The sequence below is a fragment of the Lonchura striata genome, chromosome 28 (assembly GCF_050655825.1).
Source record: "Lonchura striata isolate lonStrDom1 chromosome 28, ASM5065582v1, whole genome shotgun sequence".
In the NCBI taxonomy this organism is placed as follows: Eukaryota; Metazoa; Chordata; class Aves; order Passeriformes; family Estrildidae; genus Lonchura; species Lonchura striata.
In genome coordinates this window covers 6,185,463-6,204,350 of record NC_140730.1, presented here as the reverse complement: position 1 = coordinate 6,204,350, position 18,888 = coordinate 6,185,463, and the positions used below count along the sequence as shown (strand labels likewise).

The window sequence follows — 18,888 nt, the reverse complement described above, 5'->3', positions numbered from 1 at the left end:
ACCAGAGTTGAACTCAAAACAGCCCTGGAGCTGCGCAGCGGCACCGGCGGGCACGGTACCTGCAGGGGAGCGGCAGCAATGCCCCGGCTCTGGGGCCGCGCAGCCCCCGGTGCGGGCCGCCCCAGGAGCCCCGCACGGCCCGGGGACAGCGGGGCAGGCACGGGGACACCGAGCGCAGCTCTGGGGAGCCGGGAGGTTGGGGAGGGGGCTGCTGGGTCCGCGCCTCTCTGCTCCGTGGTCGCTGCGAGGATGTGGGGGGGTGGGGGCTGCCCCGACCCCCCTCCCCCTCCGCACTTACCGCTCTGCGCCCCCGGTGCCCGCACTGCCCGGCTCCGCTCGGAGCGCTGTCCGGGCGGCTGCGGAGGAGCAGAGGGAAGGGAATTAAATAGGGAGAGGGAGCTCAGGAAGAAAGAGGTGGCGAGGGAAGGGATCAATAACATCCAGCTGGCGAATGGAGCCGGGGCCTCTCCCCCGCGCTGCGTCCCGGCCCATCGCCAGAGCCTCCGGGCGCTCCGAGGGGCTTTCCCCGGGCCGGAGCCGCCTCGCAGGCAGCGAACCCCGCGGCTCTCACGGACCGCAGCGGCTCGGCCCGGGGCCCCGGCCCGGGGAGCTCCCGCCGCCTCCCCGCGCCCCGGCCCCGCGTTCTCGGTGCCTCTCGCCCTAATGATATTGCATCGATCGGGGAAGGGCCGGGGGGGGCAGGAGGGGGGCGCGGGGCTACCGCATTACTCAATTATGCCGTACTAATTACTAAAAAGTCTCTCTCTTTTTTGCTGTTTGCTCGGTGTGAGGCTCGGCGGAGGGCAGAGTCCCGCGCCCGTCCCGGGGGGCTCCCGGTGCCGCGGGCCGGGCGGGGCTGAGGACGGAGGGGGCGTCGGGAGCCCCGCACGGGGCCGCGGTGCGGGACGGCAGCTGCAGGGATAGATCTATCGATGGGCGGTCGATGCGCTATCGCCATTATTACACTCAATGAAACCCTTCCAGACGCGGATGCTTCATCCCTGGTTTGTTCCCCACCTCCTCCTCGATACCGCCGCTCTGCACCCTCTGGCACTGCCCGGCTCCAGGCCCCCTGCCCATCCCTGCCCAGCTCCGAGCCTTCCCCTGCCCATCCCTGCCCGGCTCCGGTCCCGTTACCTGCCTCAAAGCCCCCCGCCCGGCTGGTTCCCTCCGTTCCGGGGGTCCTGCCCGGGCCCCCCCGGCCCTCCAGGCAGGCACAAACCGAGGGGGAGGCCAAAGAGGGGCTGGAGTCCTTCCACATCCCGGCTCGCGGGGCCCGTCCCGGCTCCAGGGGCTGGCTCGAGGTGTAAAGGGGCAGAAAATGGGCTGAGGGGAGGGAGGGCCCCCTCCCCTCCGATCGTCATCTACCCTTGCTCTCACGTCCCGGGAATTTGCGGGGCTTTATTTTAATGAACTGGGCACTTAATTGACTTCCCGGAGAGGCTGCCAGATGGGATAGAAAACAGTGGGATGGAGGGGATACGATGAGATGGATGGAACGGATGGCTTGAGATGGGGTGAGGTGGCTTGAGATGGCTTGTGTTAAAAGCACTGAATTTGGACGAGATGTGAAATTGGGCTGAATTGCTCCCTGAGCAGGCGGGTGCCGGGTGGCTCACCACGAACACCCCCGGGAGGGCCGGGCCCGGCTCTCCCGCCGCTGCCACCCTGCACCGGAGCTCCCAGCTCCTCCCGGCCGCCCCTCGGCTGTGGCAGCCGCCTGGAGCCCGGCCGTGGCCGGGAACTGAGCAGTCCACGCGAGGCTGGAGGGCCCTACCCGCAGGAAGCTCTGGATTTTATTTTTATTTTCCCGGTCTGTTCAATAAGGCTTGGGAAACCGGCGTGTGCCGACCTGGGTGAGCGGACACGGCCGGGAAAGGCCAGAACTGCCCGGGGAGCCAGCCCGGGATAACGGGGCCGGGGGCAGCTGAAAACCGTTCTGGAAGGAGACCGAGCACCAGCCCCTCCGGTGGCCTAAAACCGGCTGCCGTTGGCTCTTCATCCAGTCTTCCTCACCCTCCGTTCCTTTACCTTTCCATTTCCCTTTTCCCTTTCAATTTTCTCTTTCCGTTCTCCATTTTCCCATTTCATTTTCCATTTTCCCCTCGCGTTTTCCACTTTCCATTTCCATTTATTCTTTCTCTTTCCCCCTCCTTCCTCCTTTTTTTTTCTTCCTCCTCCACCACCGCTGCTCAGGGCCCTGCAGCACCGTGTGTCTCTCCAAGCGTGTCCCTGTCACCTCCCCTCCCCGTGCCAAGGCCACCTCTCCATTCCCGAGGCAGCGCTCGCCGAGGGGCAGGGAAAAGGTGGTGACGGGGGGACACGCGTGGGGAACCCCGGGGCTGCGGGACAGGATATTTGGGGTAGGCAGGACAGCCAGACCCTTGGGAGGGGCACGGGGTCGAGAACGGGGCAGGCAGCGGGAGGCAGGGGACGCGGGGCACGGGCGCATCCAGGGGCGGCTGGCACAGCCAGCTGCGCGCACAGGGAGTGGCCTGGGGCCAGCCAGATGTGCGGGGGCTCAGGTGGGCACTCGCCACCTGCGGTGCGCGCTGGGCACCGGGCGCGGCGGGGAGGGCGCGGCCGCCGGTGCGGGGAGGGTCAAAGGGGTCACCCCTGCGCCGGGGGAAGGTGAGCCGGGCGGGGCTCCGGGGAAGGCGCTCCCCGCGCCCGGCGGCACCGGGAGAGGCGGGGGGGCGGCTCGGTCCGCCGGGGGGGCGGGGCGGGGCGGCGCTGACGTCACGCCGCGGGCCAGAGCGAGGCTGCCGGGAGCCGGCGGCCGAGGCTCCGCAGCCGCCCCGCACCGAGCCCCGCGCCCCGCGCCAGCCCCGCGCCCCCAGCCCCGCGCCCGGCAGGGCGGGCGGCGGGCGCGCCATGCCGGCCTGACCGCGGGGCGCGGACATCGATCCCCGGGCGCGGAGTCTGAATTAATCCGGGCAGCCGGCGCGGGGAGGGGGGGCGGCGGTGGAGGAGGAGGAGGAGGAGGAGGCGGCGGCGGCGGCGGCGGGGGGGTGGGGGAGGAAGGCAGCGAGCGAGCGGGCGAGGCAGCGGCAGAGCCCGGCGGCCACCATGGAGCTGGCGATGGAGAACCTGGGCAGCCTGCACGGAGTCCCGCACTCGCAGCCCGCCGAGCTGCTGAGCCCCGCGCACGGGCGGCAGAGCTCGCACCGCAACCTGGTGCCGCACGGCCGGCCCGCCATGGTCTCGGGCATGGCCTCCATCCTGGAGGGGGGGGACTACCGCGGCGAGCACAGCCTGGGAGCCCCGCTGCACCCCGCCATGAGCATGTCCTGCGAGTCGCCCTCCGGCATGAGCCTGAGCAGCACCTACACCACGCTGACTCCCCTGCAGCACCTGCCGCCCATCTCCACCGTCTCGGAGAAGTTCCACCACCCGCACCACCACCACCACCACCACCACCCACACCAGCGCCTGGCCGGCAACGTCAGCGGTAGCTTCACCCTCATGCGCGACGAGCGGAGCTTGGCCTCCATGGGCAACCTCTACAGCCACTACCCCAAGGACATGCCGGCCATGGGGCAGCCCCTGTCGCCGCTGCCCAACGGGCTGGGCAGCCTCCACAACGCCCAGCAGCCGCTGGCCCCCTACGGCCCCGCCGGCCACTTGCCCAACGAGAAGATGCTCTCGCCCAACGGCTTCGACTCGCACGCCGCGATGCTGTCCCGGGGCGAGGAGCACCTGGCGCGGGGGCTGGCGGCGCCCAGCTCGGCCATGATGCCGCCGCTCAACGGGATGCACCCGCACGGCCACCCGCACGGCCAGCCCGGAGCCTCGCTGCTGGGCGAGCGGGAGCGCCCCGCGCCCGGCCCCGGCTCCCAGCCCGGCGGCTCCGGGCAGGTGGAGGAGATCAACACCAAGGAGGTGGCCCAGCGGATCACGGCCGAGCTGAAGCGGTACAGCATCCCGCAGGCCATCTTCGCGCAGAGGATCTTGTGCCGCTCCCAGGGGACCCTCTCGGACCTGCTGCGGAACCCCAAGCCCTGGAGTAAGCTCAAGTCCGGCCGGGAGACTTTCCGCAGGATGTGGAAATGGTTGCAGGAGCCGGAATTTCAGAGGATGTCGGCGCTCAGACTGGCAGGTAGGACACGGCGCGGCGCGGCTCGGGCCGCCTGCCCCGTACCCCCGGGCGGGTGGGTCAAGGGGTGCTGCGAACGCGCGTGGGAACCCTCGGGGGTTCCGGGGTTGCCGTCGCGAACTGGGGTCGGGCCCGGGCGGTGTTACCGACCCGGTTTGCGACCTTAAGACCAAAGGGAAGGAATTTTTATTTAAGGTGAGTTATACCTAAGGCGACCTCCCGCCTCTCCGGGCCTGCTGCTGCCCGCGAGAGATGCGGGATCGCGGCTGGACGGAGCCGAGAGGCGTCCGTTCGCCGCCGCCCGTCCCCCTGCCTCGGGGATTTCCCTCTCGGTGCCGCCGAACCGGCCCCGTGGCGCCGGCAGAACCCTGGAACTCCTCCGCGGTCGCTTCGGCCGCCGCCTCTCGGTACCGGGGCCGCGCTCAGGGCAATCTCCGGGCCACCCCACCGGGGCTGCGGCACCGGGGCCGCGCTCCGCTCCCTCCGGCTGCCCCGTGTCTCAATCCCCGGCTGGGTCGCGGTCCCGCGGCGCCGCTGCCCGCGGGCTCGGGCCGGGGCTGTGCTGGAGGAACGCGGCGATCTGTGCCGAGGGCGGGCGGGGGTCGCGGGGAAAGGGCCGGAGGGTGGGACAGAGGGGACAGCGGCGAGCGGGGACGTGCCCGGTGCTCCCCGCCGGCCCCGGCACAGAGCCGCTCCCCCCGGACACCGCTGGAGCTCTTGGCTCCGCCGGGCCGAGCCGTGGCGGACAAAACACGCGTTAGTGATTTTAAATTTATTTTTTAAGAAATCCGAGCTCCCCGTGGGGACGGGCAAAGCCAGCGACGAGGACCCGCCGTTATTTATGGGGAAGAGCAGCGTTCATATGTATTTAGTGTAATTCAGTTGCTCTTTAATTAGGGCAGGGTAGTGGCATCTTTTAGTTCCAGTCGATGCCCTATTGAAAAGCAGTTAATAGAATGCAAATTGTTCCTGGCTTTACAAGGTTCTGGTAAATAAAGATTTAAACACTGCCGCGATCGGCCGTTTAATGCCCCCGTTGTTTGGGCTAATTGAGCAGCGGGTTTGGGCTTCTGCTTCGCCAGAATTGGAAATAATAATGAATAATTTAAAAATAATAATAGTAATAATAATTGAAAATAACCGTGATGGTGGTGATAAAAAGGCGGCCGCAGCTGGAGGAAGCTCAGGAGGAACCCTCTTCTCGGCCCGCCTCGAGAGGTCCTTGTCCCCGGCCCGTGTCAGGGATCCCTGTCCCCGAACCGGCTCGTAGGGTCCCTGTCCCTGCTGTCGCCTCTTTGCTCCTCACGTCGCCGTGGGGGATTTATTCTGCCCCAAATTAGTTTTCTTCCCCGGCGCCGTTTCCTCCGACGCCAGGGCCGCCATGTCCCCATTATTTACAGGAATTAACCCCCCAGATTTCCGGGGAGCGGGGTTTGTTCATTTGCTGTCCGTGAAAACAGGAAAAATTCCACCCACCACCAGCCCAAGCTCCCGTCCCGAGCCTGCCCTGCCGCGCCTCGCTCCCCACGGGGGCTCGGGCCGCTCCGGAGGGGCTCGGCCGAGGCTCCCCCCCGGTCCTGCCGCTTTGTTCCGGCCCCGAGCCCCGCTGGGTCCCGCTTTCGTTTCGCTCCTGCCGCCGTCTCCCCCGCCCGGGGCCGCTCCTGGGGCCCGCCCCAGCCCCCCGGGCCCGGCCCCGGCCCGGCGGCCCCGAGCGGCGGCATCGGGGGCCGGGGTCGCGCTGGGGGCCGGGCCCGAGCCCCCCGATCGATGCAGGTGAATCCCCGGCCCGGCCCGGCCCGAGGCCTCGGGGTGAGCCCGCTCGTTCTTCCCGCTGCCCCGGCCCGGAGGGGTCCGGATGGTTGCTACCCTCGCCCCCCGGCAAGCAGGGAGGGACCTGGGCGGCGAGAGGAATTTTTCCTTCCTGGTAAAAGGGGGGAAAAAAAAAAAATTGTTCGACGTATGGCATGGCCGGGGCAAGGACTGGTACTGATTCTGATCCTATTCCTGCTTCTGTCCTGGTTCTATTCCCGTTTCTCTTTCTGGTCCTATTCCTCGTTCTGCTCCTGGTTCTATTCCTATTCCAATTCTTGGTGTTGGTTCTGGTCGCGGTCCTATTCTTATTCCTATTGTCTTTTTTTTGTTCCTATTTTTGATCCTAGCCCTGGTCCCGGTCCGGGGCCGCAGGAGTCCATCTGATGGATTAGTCCGAGTCAGTGAGTCGCGGATCGATGACCACGCCGGGCCCCTAGAAATGGCACCCGCCGCTTTTCTCCTCTTTCCACCCCAGTTCCCCCCGTCCCTCCGCAGATGAACCATTAATTATTCAGCTGGGAGATGAGGGGGCTGCAGCTCCGGCCGCCCCGGGCTCCCTCCGGCCCCGCTCGCCCCAAGGGGCTCCGCAGAAGAGGAGGGGTCCCACGGAGAAACATCTGGGCAGCAGCTGGCGGTGCCCAGCCCGTCCCCCCGGGCCATTCATCTCCGCGACCCCCGGGCCCGCTCCAGATTCATCTCCACCAACTTTGTGACCGCCCCGCGAGGCCTGCGAGGGCCCGTGGGTGACGCACAGCTCCCACGGTGGCACTTTTGGGGTCCCTGCACGGGTGTGACCCCCACCCGCTGAACCCCCTCGTGCCCCGGGGGCGGAAAAGGCACCCGAGGGGTGCTGGGGGCGGCGGGAGCGTTCCCGCACCTCCGTCCCCGCGTGTCCGCGGGCGCAGGGGGTGCATCGCCGCCCTGCGTGTCCCTCGCGTGGCTGTGGATGCGCTCCCATCCCAGCTCCCCGCCTCTAGCGGGAACCCCCTGCCCGCCACGGATTTATTCCGACACTCAGGACCAGGAAATTCGCTCGTGATTATTTCCCGGGAGGGCGACAACGCCGTCGTGGCACGGCGCTCCCTGCGCCGCTTCCTTCACGCCCAGCTCCGAGGGGCGCTCGGGGTCTCCTGCCGTGCTTCCCCCGGCTGTGCGTGGAATTCACCCCGCGCGTGGGGCCCGGGCAGCCCTCAGAGCTGGGCAGCTCCTGCTGCTTCTGCATTCGCTTCTCCTTTTCCCTCTCCAACCTTTCGTTTTATTTTTCCATTAGCACTTCCACCCCTCACCCCCCAGCCCCGCTTTTTCGTTCTCCATTTTAATTATTTTTTGGTTTAACTTGGTTTTGTTCGTTTTGTTTGGTTCTTTTCTTTCTTTCTTTCTTTCTTTCTTTCTTTCTTTCTTTCTTTCTTTCCTTCCTTCTTTCCTTCTTTCCTTCTTTCCTTCTTTCCTTCTTTCCTTCTTTCCTTCTTTCCTTCCTTCGTTCCCCTTTACTTTTCCATTCTTTTCCATTCTTTTGCTTCCTTTTCCTTTCTTTTTTAAATTCTTCCTCTCCTCCTATGAATCCTGTCTCCCAAGTGTCGTTTTTCAACACAAACCCCAAAATCACCCCGGAACTGTGAGCACGACCGCGGGGCTGGGTCAAGGCAAATGCCTGAGAGCTTTGACAATACCAATAATTAATGTCACTAATTAATACCGCGAATTAATACACAGACTTGATAGAAAAAAGGACAAGATGGCGCTGAATAAGACCTTTGGAAAAATATATATATATATATATATTTAATTTTTTTTTTCACGAGTTTTGTTTTAATTTCAGCCTCTTTCAAACGACTTTGGCCCAACGACGGCTCCTCCCGGCCCCGGCCCCGGCCCCGGCCCGGCTCTGGCCCGGGAGAGCGGCAGAAAATCGCGGACGGTTTCGTTGCTTTCGATCCGCGCGTGGCCGCAGGCGACGGGGAAAAGGCGCAGCAGCCGCGGGGAGCTTTGGAAGACCGGGAGACAATTGTTTTTATCGCCGTAAAATGGGCAAAAACGAGATTTTGGGGGTCCCGGCTCGCAGTGGTTCCTCCCAGCCTGGGAGAGCTGCCCGCGCAGGGAGTCGGAGAAAGATTCGGGAAAGGAGGCAAAGCTTTGTCCCAGTTGGGAAACAAAAACCAACAAACCAAACCTTAACAAGTGTGGTGTTTTTTTGTTTTGGTTTGGGTTATATGTATTTTTTTTTAAACTTGAATTTCTTAATTTTTTCCTTAAATCACTATTTGATTTTTCTAAAAAAATTTTTTTTTTAGCTCGTAAATATAGTTGGAACGAGATGAGCTTTAAGGTCCCATCTGAAGCAACCCGTTTTAGGATTCCGTGAATTAGGGGCGACTTTCTCCGCCTGTGCGGAGCCGCCCGGGCGGAGCGGCTGCCGCCGGTGTCCCCGGCTGCGCGGGGGCGGCCGCTGCGCGCTCCGCTCCTCTCCGTGCGCCGTGTCCCGCACCCGTGTCCCGCACTGCCCGAACCCCGTGTCCCGCAGCTCCTGGTGTCCCTCACTGCCCGAACCCCGTGTCCCGCAGCTCCTGGTGTCCCTCACTGCCCGAACCCCGTGTCCCGCGGCTCCCCGTGTCCCGCACTGCCCGAACCCCGTGTCCTGCAGATCCTGGTGTCCCGCACTGCCCGAACCCCGTGTCCCGCACTGCCTGAGCCCCGTGTCCCGCAGCTCCTGGTGTCCCGCACTGCCTGAGCCCCGTGTCCCGCACTGCCTGAACCCCGTGTCCCGCAGCTCCTGGTGTCCCGCACTGCCTGAGCCCCGTGTCCCGCACTGCCTGAACCCCGTGTCCCGCAGCTCCTGGTGTCCCTCACTGTCCGCACCCCGTGTCCCGCGGCTCCTCGTGTCCCGCACTGCCCGAACCCCGTGTCCCGCACTGCCTGAACCCCGTGTCCCGCAGCTCCTGGTGTCCCTCCTTGCCCGAACCCCGTGTCCCGCCCGAACCCGCAGCTCCCCGCACCCTCCGCGCCCCGCTCCGCGCCGCCGCCTTATCAGCGCAGCGGGGCCGCCCCGCTCCGCCCGCGGCTGTTTTTCTGTTTGCTCCTAATCTGCGCCTCCGAAGGGGCCAATAAACCTCCCGCGGGTTAAACATTAAATGGGGTTCCTCGCCCCCACCCCGCAGGAAACAGCCTCCCTTCCCCGGGGGTGCCGCCCGCCGCCCATCCGCGCCCGCGGGGTTCTGCTCCCCCAGACGCTGCTCCCCGAATCCCGCACGGGCTCTGCACATCGCCCCAGCCCCCGGGGCCACGCCTCGGGCTTTTCTTGCCGCCTCCGTTTAATTTGGGCTCGCATTTTGGGTGGGTTTTTGTTGGGTTTATCTTTTTCTGGGTGTACAACACGCGGGTGATAATTTTTTTCCTTGTCCTGTCAATCGCCACTGAAACCATAAGGGAGAGATAACAGAGAAGAGAAAACTCTCGGAGTGACCTTTGAATCAATTTGAAAAACCTCATTTAACTGATAAGTCTTGAAAGGCCCAGAACTAATTTGAAAATACATCTATTAAAATCTCATTGCCGCTGCCTGGGAGCTGCTGGGAAGGGTGTGCGAGGCGACTTCCCGGGGTCGGGGGAGCCGGGAGAGCAGGTTTAACCCTGGTCAACAAAGAGATTGCAGAGCTGACTGCAAAATGATGGGGCTTAGACCAGGAGAAAAATAAGAATATTAAAAGAAAATGGGTTTTTCTCTCCCAGCTGGTGGGGAAAGGGGAGATTTACAGCATTTTCCTGCCATAACCAGGCACGGAGTCTGGGATCTCAGACAGAATATTGGATTTTATTTTTTTCTTTTTTTTTTTTTCTTTTTTTTTTTTTTCCCTTCACAAAACAAATCCAATATTTTCTCATTCCGCTCAGAGGCAGCTGCGGGGCCCTGTGGCTCTGGGGGGGCAGCGGTGCCGCACTGAGGGGCTGAGGAGGAAGCTCTGCTCCCATCGCTGCAGAGGCAGGAGAGGGATGGAGACGGCAGAAGAGCAGAGGCCCCGGCTGTGTTTTCCTGCCCAGGGAATGTCCTGCCCTGCCCCTGGGAGTAAAGGAACCAAAATCCCCGCAGAAACCTCCTGCCACAGGGGCTCCTGCTGTGAGGCTCTCCTGGGCTCGGAGCGGGCGGCGAGGGCTGAAACAGGAACAGAAAAATAAGATTGGAAATGAAATCAGCTCCATCAGAGCCTGGTCTGGAAGAGCTGAGCCTTGGCAGCTCGGTGGGAATTCCGAGTGTCCTCCTGCCCCAGAGCTGGGCTGGGATTTGGGATGCTGCTGCCTCAGCAGGGCCGTGTTCCCTGCGGGAATTGCTGCTCCCCTGGCTCGGGCAGAACTGGACCAGTCACCTCCCCAGGAGAGGAAGGGTCTCCTGAGGGTCCCTGAGGTTTTTGGAAAGGTTCGAGCAGAGGGAAGCCCACCTTGAGTAGGAATGGAGGCATCGGGCAGCTCTGATCTGCTCTCACTGCGAATCCACGTTCATGGCTCTGGCCTGGCTTTTTTGGATTTGAGCTGAGATGTCCAAATTCCTGGAGTTCAGCATGAAGCTGAGGCTTAAGGGAGCCCAGGATGAGTCCCACCAACCCAGGAATGTCCCACCAACCCAGAACGTGTCCCACCAGCCCAGAACATGTCCCACCAGCCCAGAACGTGTCCCACCAACCAAGGACGTGTCCCACCAGCTCAGGATGAGTCCCACCAATCCAGGATGTGGCCCACTGACCCAGGATGAGTCCCACCAACCCAGAACATGTCCCACCAACCCAGAACATGTCCCACCAGCCCAGAACGTGTCCCACCAGCCCAGAACGTGTCCCACCAACCCAGGACGTGTTCCAGCAACCCAGGATGAGTCCCACCGACCCAGGAATGTCCCACCAACCCAGAACGTGTCCCACCAACCCAGGACGTGTCCCACCAGCTCAGGATGAGTCCCACCAATCCAGGATGTGGCCCACTGACCCAGGATGAGTCCCACCAACCCAGAACATGCCCCACCAGCCCAGGACGTGTCCCACCAGCCCAGGATGAGTCCCACCAACCCAGAACATGCCCCACCAGCCCAGGACGTGTCCCACCAGCCCAGGATGAGTCCCACCAATCCAGGATGTGTCCCACCAGCCCAGGAATGTCCCACCAGCCCAGGACGTGTCCCACCAGCCGGGGGTATGGTCTGGCCCAGCTGGGATGGATGAGCACTTGGCCATGGCCCTGCTCCTGCCCAGCCCAGGGGCAGCTCGCAGGGCTTGGGGCGGGTGGGGCCCAGAGCAGCTCCCTGCAGGTGGGCATTGCTGGGGCAGGCTGCTGGCGAGCAGCAGCTCCTGGCAGCGTTTGGACTGGGTTTAATCCTGGCTCCGTGCGCGACTTTGGCCACTGAGAGGCAAAATTTGCTGATTTAATGGAAATCCAAAAATCTTGTTAATACCCCAGATGATACTGGGAGATCTTTGTATCCAGCAAGACGTAATGCAAGTCAGGCTTGGACTGGAGAAATGGATTTTTTAAATGTTTGGTGTTGTTAAAAAATAGCAAAGCAAAGAGACAACGTGGGTTCTCTGGTGCTGGAAGGAGGGACCAGGGTATTTAAAAAATAAGGACCAAATATGAAAACTGAGAGCATGGGTAGGATTTCAGGAATGACTCTAATAAGTTAGCAAAATTTTATACACACACACACACACACACACATATATATATGTGTGTGTGTGTGTGTATGCGTGTATTTATGTTATTTTTTACATATATGTATGTATAAATTTGTTAAGGTTTTTAAAAAAAAATTTGCTAAGTTATTAGGGTCATTCTTGAAATATATATGATGGAATATATATACATTCCATCAAAGGTCTGCATCAATGCTCTAAACACTGAAAGCAGTGGTTTCTGCAGTGCATGGAGAGGAGGTTCAGCAGTGATTTAAAAGCTGCTCCATGGGGTTCAAGGTGTCAGCAGTGATTTAAAAGCCGTTCCACGGGGTTCAAGGTGTTTTATGTCTGGAGGAGTTGGGTTCGAGCCGTTCCACAGGTGCTGGGGGTCAACGCCTTGCCCAGGGGGGATGCAGGGATGCTGGGCTGAGACTGGCAGGCTTGATCGTGTTGCTTGGGTTCACTTTGGGATTTGGGACCTCGTCACCCCTGGCAGGCTGAGGGGGGCTCAGCTCTGCCCAGCCTGGGAAAAAGGCATGGAAAATCTCTCATGGAGCAGGGGCTGTGGGAAGGCTGGGACTGGCTGTGTTCTCCTTGCTTGCAGAGGAGGGAGGAAAATCCCAACATCTTGACCAAACCAAACCAAACCAAACCAAACCACAACAAAAACTAGAAAAAACCAAAATCATGACAAAAACAAAAACCAAAAATAACCCAAAAAAGAAAAGAAAAAAAAAAAGGAAGAGCAAATTGCAGCTTTTTCTGGTCTGAACCAAGCCCACTGTGCTGAGCTCAGGGCTCAGCAGGGAGCTGCAGCTCTCCCAGCGGGCTGGAGGGGAGCGGAGCTCTCCTGCTGCAGAACGAATCCAGAGAGCCAAAATAAACATTTGGGCCCGCGGGGTTGGGTGCTCCGAGGGGGCTCGGTGTGTGGCACAGCCCTGAGGGCACCACCGGGAACCCAAAATGTCAGGTTGGGCTGCCAGGGACCCTACAAAACCCCCAGATGGATCAACAGCGGGGAAACACCTCGGGCCACGGGGGTGGTGTCCCCGAGGAGTGCAGGGGACAGTCCCAGGGCCATGGCAAGGGTGGCTTTGACCCCAGGAAATGTCCCCAGGCCTCCCCACACCAAGTGCCACCACGTGGGAGGGACACGAGCAGTGAGGTAGCCATGGGGTGACAACCCCGCTCGTGCCTCAGTTTCCCCGGGCAGCAGAGGGGATGAGGGTGCTTTGGCAGCGTGGGGCAGAGCTCTGGCAGTGCCAGGGGAACAGGGACAGGGAATGGGACAGGGAATAGGACAGGGAGTGGGGCAGGGAATGGGGAAGGGAATGGGGAAGGGAATGGGGACAGGGAATAGGGCAGGGAATGGGAGAAGGGAATGGGACAGGGAATAGGGCAGGGAATGGGAGAAGGGAATGGGACAGGGAATAGGGCAGGGAATGGGAGAAGGGAATGGGACAGGGAATAGGGCAGGGAATGAGGACAAGGAATGGGGCAGGGAACGGGGGAAGGGAATAGGGAAAGGTAAAGGGGCAGAGAATGGCGCAAGGGAATAGGGACACCGAGGAACGCCGCGGTGCCCCGGCGCCTTTCCAGGTCCCTCTGTGGGAGCCGCGCTCCTGCCGAGGGCCGAGAAGGAGCAGGAAAGGAGCGAAGTCTCTCTCTCCATCGGGGCTGAATTCGCCAAGGCGCCGGGAGCCGCTGCCGGGCCATGGCATCGGGGGCCGGCAGATCTCAGCGCTCCGGGCGCTGCTCCGGCGCGGGGCCGCGCAGCGACAGCGCCCACCCTGCCATTTCCCCAGAGATCCGCGATTTTCCCATCTTCCGAGCGTCTCTTGTTAGGCCTGGCGCGGCACCCCCGGATAAATGCCGGGGTAAATCCCGGATAAATCCCGGATAAATCCCAGCCCGGCTTGGGGGGATCTGGGCTGCGTTTCCCTGCGGGGATGGAGCAGCAGCTGGCACAGCGGGGCTGGATGTGATGCTCGATGCCAAAGGGGTTTGTGCTTCCAGGGTCTCCCCAGAATGGGGGGTCCCTTCTCCATCCGCCCCCCAACTCCAGGGAATGGGGCGGGGAATAGAGCAGGGAACGGGACAGGGAATGGGGCAGGGAATGGAGCAGGGAATGGGGAAAGGAATAGAGCAGGGAATGGGACAGGGAATGGGGGAGGGAATGGGCAGGGAATGGGCAGGGAATGGGGCAGGGAATGGGACAGGGAATAGAGCAGGGAATGGGGCAGGGAATGGGCAGGGAATGGGCAGGGAATGGGACAGGGAATAGAGCAGGGAACGGGACAGGGAATGGGGAAAGGAATAGAGCAGGGAACGGGACAGGGAATGGGACAGGGAATGGGCAGGGAATAGGGAAAGGGAATGGGGAAAGGAATAGAGCAGGGAATGGGACAGGGAATGGGCAGGGAATGGGCAGGGAATGGGCAGGGAATGGGGAAAGGAATAGAGCAGGGAACGGGACAGGGAATGGGGCAGGGAATGGGCAGGGAATGGGACAGGGAATAGAGCAGGGAATGGGGATAGAAAATGGTGCAGGGAATTGGAGACAAGGAATGGGGAAGGGAATGGGACAGGGAATGGGGATAGGGAATAGGAACAGAGGGAAAGTGCGATGCCAACACTGCCCTGCCAGACTTCAGAGTCACCCCAAAGCCTCTGGAAATGGATGCCTGGATCAATGCCTGATGTTAATCCTCTTTTTGGGGCCAAATTGGAGGATTTTGGTGACATTTCTCAAGTGGAAGGCAGCGAATCCCTACCCTGGTGTTTCCCTGGGGGCTTCTCTCCTGGACTGCCCAAAGCCACCCACTCACTTCCCTGCACACACAGGCAGCCAGAAAACAGAAATTGAAAACAAGTCATCAGAATCAGGGCATTTATTTGGGGAAAGATGATTCCAAACCAGCTCGCTTTTCCTGGAAAAAGTCTGAAAGCATCACCCAAAACCGTGACAGCCTTTTCCACTCCAAACTGCCGATTCCTCTGCCTTCACCATCTCCACGAGGAACCCAGCTGATTTCTTTGCTCTGGTTTTTGCCACACGGCGAGGCGGTGGCACCGCTGTGCTCAGCTGGGGTGAGCCAGGTTCTCCATCCTCGGGAGAGGGACCCTGGGGGACATTCAGGGCCCTGGGGGCTCAGACCCCCCTCAGCCTCGTACCCCAGCACTTCTCAGGGGCTTTGCGGAGGGTTTGTGCTTCCTCTGGATGAGGGATTCACTCCCGGAGCTGCAGCCCAGCCCAGGAACCCCCGGGATGCTGCCGGGGGGAGGGGGCAGCACCTGGCAGTGCCACTGTCACTGTCCCCTGGCAGAGACCGCCGGGAGTGTCACTGTCCCCTGGCAGAGCCCTGGCAGTGCCCTGGCAGTGTCACTGTCCCCTGGCAGAGACCACCGGGAGTGTCACTGTCCCCTGGCAGTGCCCTGGCAGTGCCCTGGCAGTGTCACTGTCCCCTGGCAGTGCCCTGGATGTGCCAGTGTCCCCTGGCAGTGTCACTGTCCCTTGTCAGAGCCCCGGCAGTGTCACTGTCCCCTGGCAGTCCCCTGGCAGTGTCACTGTCCCCTGGCAGTGTCACTGTCCCCTGGCAGTGCCCTGGATGTGTCAGTGTCCCCTGGCAGTGCCCTGGCAGTGTCTCCTGCTGTGCAAGAACAGCAGACAAGAGGCAGGAGTGGAAAGAGGAAACAAGGGGCTGCTGGGCATTGCCTCGGGCACAGCTGTGCCACCCGCGGGTCCCCTCGCTCCCTCCTCTCCTCCTTGTTTTCTTTTTCCATTTTCTTTCTTCTTTACCTTTTCTTTTTCTCCCTTCCCCCCTCCTTTCTTTCACTCTTTCTCCCTTTGTTTCCCTTTTACTTCTTCCTTTTTCTTTCCCCCTTTCCTAGCTTTTCCTTTTCTTTATATTTCTCCTTTTCTTTTATCTTTTTTTATTATTTTTTTCCCTTTTCTCTCTCCTTCTGCAACTCCTCCTTTTCCTCTTCTTCCTTTTCTTTCTCTTTGCTTTATTCCTTTTCCTCTTGCCTCATTTCTCGCTGCCCTCTTTCCCCCCTTCACTCTCTCCTTTCCTTCTCAGCCCATTTTACCCCAAACCCCTTTCCAAGAGAAACCATTCCCTGTAACCATCCCGAGCCCCTTCCCCAGCTCTGCTGCCCCATTCCACCGGCCCACCCTGGGGGGAAAGCGCTGGGGATGGGCAGGGAATGGGGTAGGGAACGGGGAATGGGGCAGGGAAAGGGGAATGGGGCAGGGAACGGGGCAGGGAATGGGGAATGGGGCAGGGAAAGGGGAATGGGGCAGGGAATGGGGAATGGGGAAGGGAATTGGGCAGGGAACGGGGAATGGGGAAGGGAACGGGGAATGGGGCAGGGAAAGGGGAATGGGGCAGGGAATGGGGAATGGGGCAGGGAATGGGGAATGGGGAAGGGAATTGGGCAGGGAACGGGGAATGGGGAAGGGAACGGGGAATGGGGCAGGGAAAGGGGAATGGGGCAGGGAATGGGGCAGGGAAAGGGGAATGGGGCAGGGAATGGGGAATGGGGCAGGGAAAGGGGAATGGGGCAGGGAACGGGGCAGGGAATGGGGAATGGGGCAGGGAATGGGGAATGGGGCAGGGAAAGGGGAATGGGGCAGGGAACGGGGCAGGGAATGGGGAATGGGGCAGGGAAAGGGGAATGGGGCAGGGAACGGGGCAGGGAATGGGGAATGGGGCAGGGAACGGGGCAGGGAATGGGGAATGGGGGATGGGGCAGGGAATGGGGAAGGGAATAGAGACAGGGAATAGAGGCAGGGAATGGGGGAAGGAAATAGGGCTGGGAATAGAGGCAGGGAATGGGGAATGGGGAATGGGGCAGGGAATAGGGAATGAGGAATGGAGCAGGGAATGGGGAATGGAGCAGTGAATGGGGAATGGGGCGGGGAATGGGGCAGGGAGTAGGGCAGGGAATGGGGAAGGGAATGGGGAAAGGAAGGGGGCAGGGAATGGGGGCAGGAAATAGAGCTGGGAATAGAGGCAGGGAATGGGGCGGGAAATGGGGAAAGGGGCAGGGAAGGGGGAATGGGGCAGGGAATGGGGAAGGGAATTGGGACAGGGAATGGGGCAGGGAATGGGGACAGGGAATGGGGCAGGGAATGGGGACAGGGAATGGGGCAGGGAGTAGGGACAGGGAATGGGACAGGGAATATTGCAGGGAACAGGGACAGGGAATGGGGCAGACAATATTGCAGAGAATGGGGGAAGTGAATGGGGCAGGAAACAGAAACAGAGAATAAGGACAGGGAATGGGGCAGGGAATGGGATCGGGGAATGGGACAGGGAATGGGACAGGGAACGGGACAGGGAACGGGACAGGGAATGGGGCAGGGAATGGCATCAGGGAATGGGGCAGGGAATGGCATCAGGGAATGGGGCAGTTCCTGCGGGATGGATCCCCCTTCCCGCACCCTCCCCGCACACCTGCCCGCGAGCTCCCGCCGGTCACGTCGCCATCAAAGCGATGTGCCAGCAATATCCAACACGCAGCTAAAGCCACTCGTGGGAGTTTCAATAAAATCGACCGGGCAAGATCAATGGGCTGCGCTGGCCCCATCCCCACACGGAATGGGGCGGGGGAGCGCGGGGGGGGGGGCAGGAAAAACACCCAGGGCTGCGAAATGGGGGCGGTGGGAGCGGGGAGCTGATTACAAATCTATCCCATCCTCGCCGTGATTAATTGCTGCGTTACCAGAAGGAACAGCGCGGGGTGGGGGTCATTTTTAAAGGTAGCGTTGAGGAGGGAGTTTCTCTGCTGCCTTTGGAGGGGAGGAGGCAGGAGCCCTTTTCCCGTGGGTTTCCCTCTGTGCAGGATAGAGCCGGGACAGTGATCGTTCACCCCAGCCCGGCAGCGATTTGGGATTTGGGAAGAGCCCTCCCCAGGCACGCAGGGAGAGCTGAACCCCATCCCCATCCAGCTGGGATCACTGGGGTCCCAGTGCTGGCTCCGCTCCCAGCCAGGGCATCGCTTCACGCACCACCAGGGTGCGGGTTCCGGCTGCCCCCCACCCTAAAACAGCCCCGAGCAGCCCCTTCGCCCCACAGCGGGACTTTGAAAGGCTCAGCGCTCAGGGGGGCTCGGTCCTGCCCTGCCCTCCCCGGAGATGCCCAGCTCAAATTAAAACATCATCCATCGTTCCAGTGGCAGCGCATAATCCCTGGCAGATCAGCGCAATTACTGCGGGAAATGCCTGGGGAGCTGAACTAATAACGCCGGCCCGGTGGATTAAGAGTCACTGGCTTAGCGCCGCCGTGCCACCGCCGTGCCACCGCCGTGCCACCGCCGTGCCACTGCCGCCTGGCCCGCCCGGGACACCCCGGGCACAGCGGGGTCCCGGAGGGGCGCGGGGTGCCGGCTGTGGGGCTGGGTGGGGGTTTTGGGGTGCTTTTACTGCTCCTATGTGGGGAGCAGAAGTGGGGCAGTGATGGGGCAGTAATGGGGCATTAATAGGGCAGTAATGGGGCACTGATGGGCACTGATGGGCACTGATGGGCAGTAATGGGGCAGTAATGGGGCAGTGATGGGCACTGATGGGCACTGATGGGCAGGGATGGGCAGGGATGGGCAGGGATGGGCAGTGATGGGCAGGGATGGGGCAGTGATGGGGCAGTGATGGGCAGTGATGGGCAGTGATGGGCAGGGATGGGCAGTGATGGGCAGTGATGGGCAGGGATGGGCAGGGATGGGCAGGGATGGGCAGGGATGGGGCATTAATAGGGCAGTACTGGGGCACTAATGGGGCAGCAAAGGGGGCACACGGAGCTCCCCTGCCCCGCGCCTGGCCGGGCAGTTCCATTCCCGGGTTCCCGGGGGTATTCCGTCCCCCCCCCGGGGCGCGGATGGACCGCTCCATCCCGTGTGTGCGGAGCGGCCGGACGGGCCCATGGCGCCGAGGGACGGGGGGAGCCGGGGCCGCTCCATGGGGCAGCGGGGGCGGGGCGGGTCGTACCACTGCGCCCGCCGCGGGGGGAGCGCGGCCGGCCGCGGGGGGGCGCCAGAGCGGCGGGGACGGCCCCGAGCGCTGCGGAGCGAACCATTGGCGGCGGCGGGGGGAGCGGGCGCGACCAGCGCGCCGGCGGGGCGGGGGGGGCCGGGCCGGACCCCTCCTCACCCTCAGGCGGGCCGGGGTCACCGTGGGGCAGAGCGGGACACGGCTGAGGGGCCGGGCCGGCAGCACAGCGGGCTCTGTGCCTGCTTTGGGCTGGGAGGGACCCTAAAGCCACCCAGTGCCACCCTGCCACGGCAGGGACACCTCCCACTGTCCCAGGCTGCTCCCAGCCCTGCCCAGCC

The 18,888-nt window shown here is 62.0% G+C and overlaps 1 protein-coding gene across 2 annotated transcripts in view; it reads left to right on the top strand.

The window, feature by feature from the left end:
• Positions 1-2,885: 2,885 nt before the first annotated feature.
• Positions 2,886-18,888, top strand: part of ONECUT3 (one cut homeobox 3) — a 37,627-nt gene continuing 21,624 nt past the window's right edge. Inside the window, exons 1-2 of one of the 2 annotated variants that reach the window (XM_085562608.1) lie at positions 2,886-4,099; positions 7,728-8,653. In XM_085562608.1, the coding sequence (XP_085418734.1) occupies positions 3,070-4,099; positions 7,728-8,083 (1,386 nt within the window). In that variant the 5' untranslated portion in view covers positions 2,886-3,069 and the 3' untranslated portion in view covers positions 8,084-8,653. Of the gene's footprint in view, positions 4,100-7,727; positions 8,654-18,888 lie in introns of those variants that run through there. The other variant, XM_021528239.2, reaches the window with a different exon arrangement.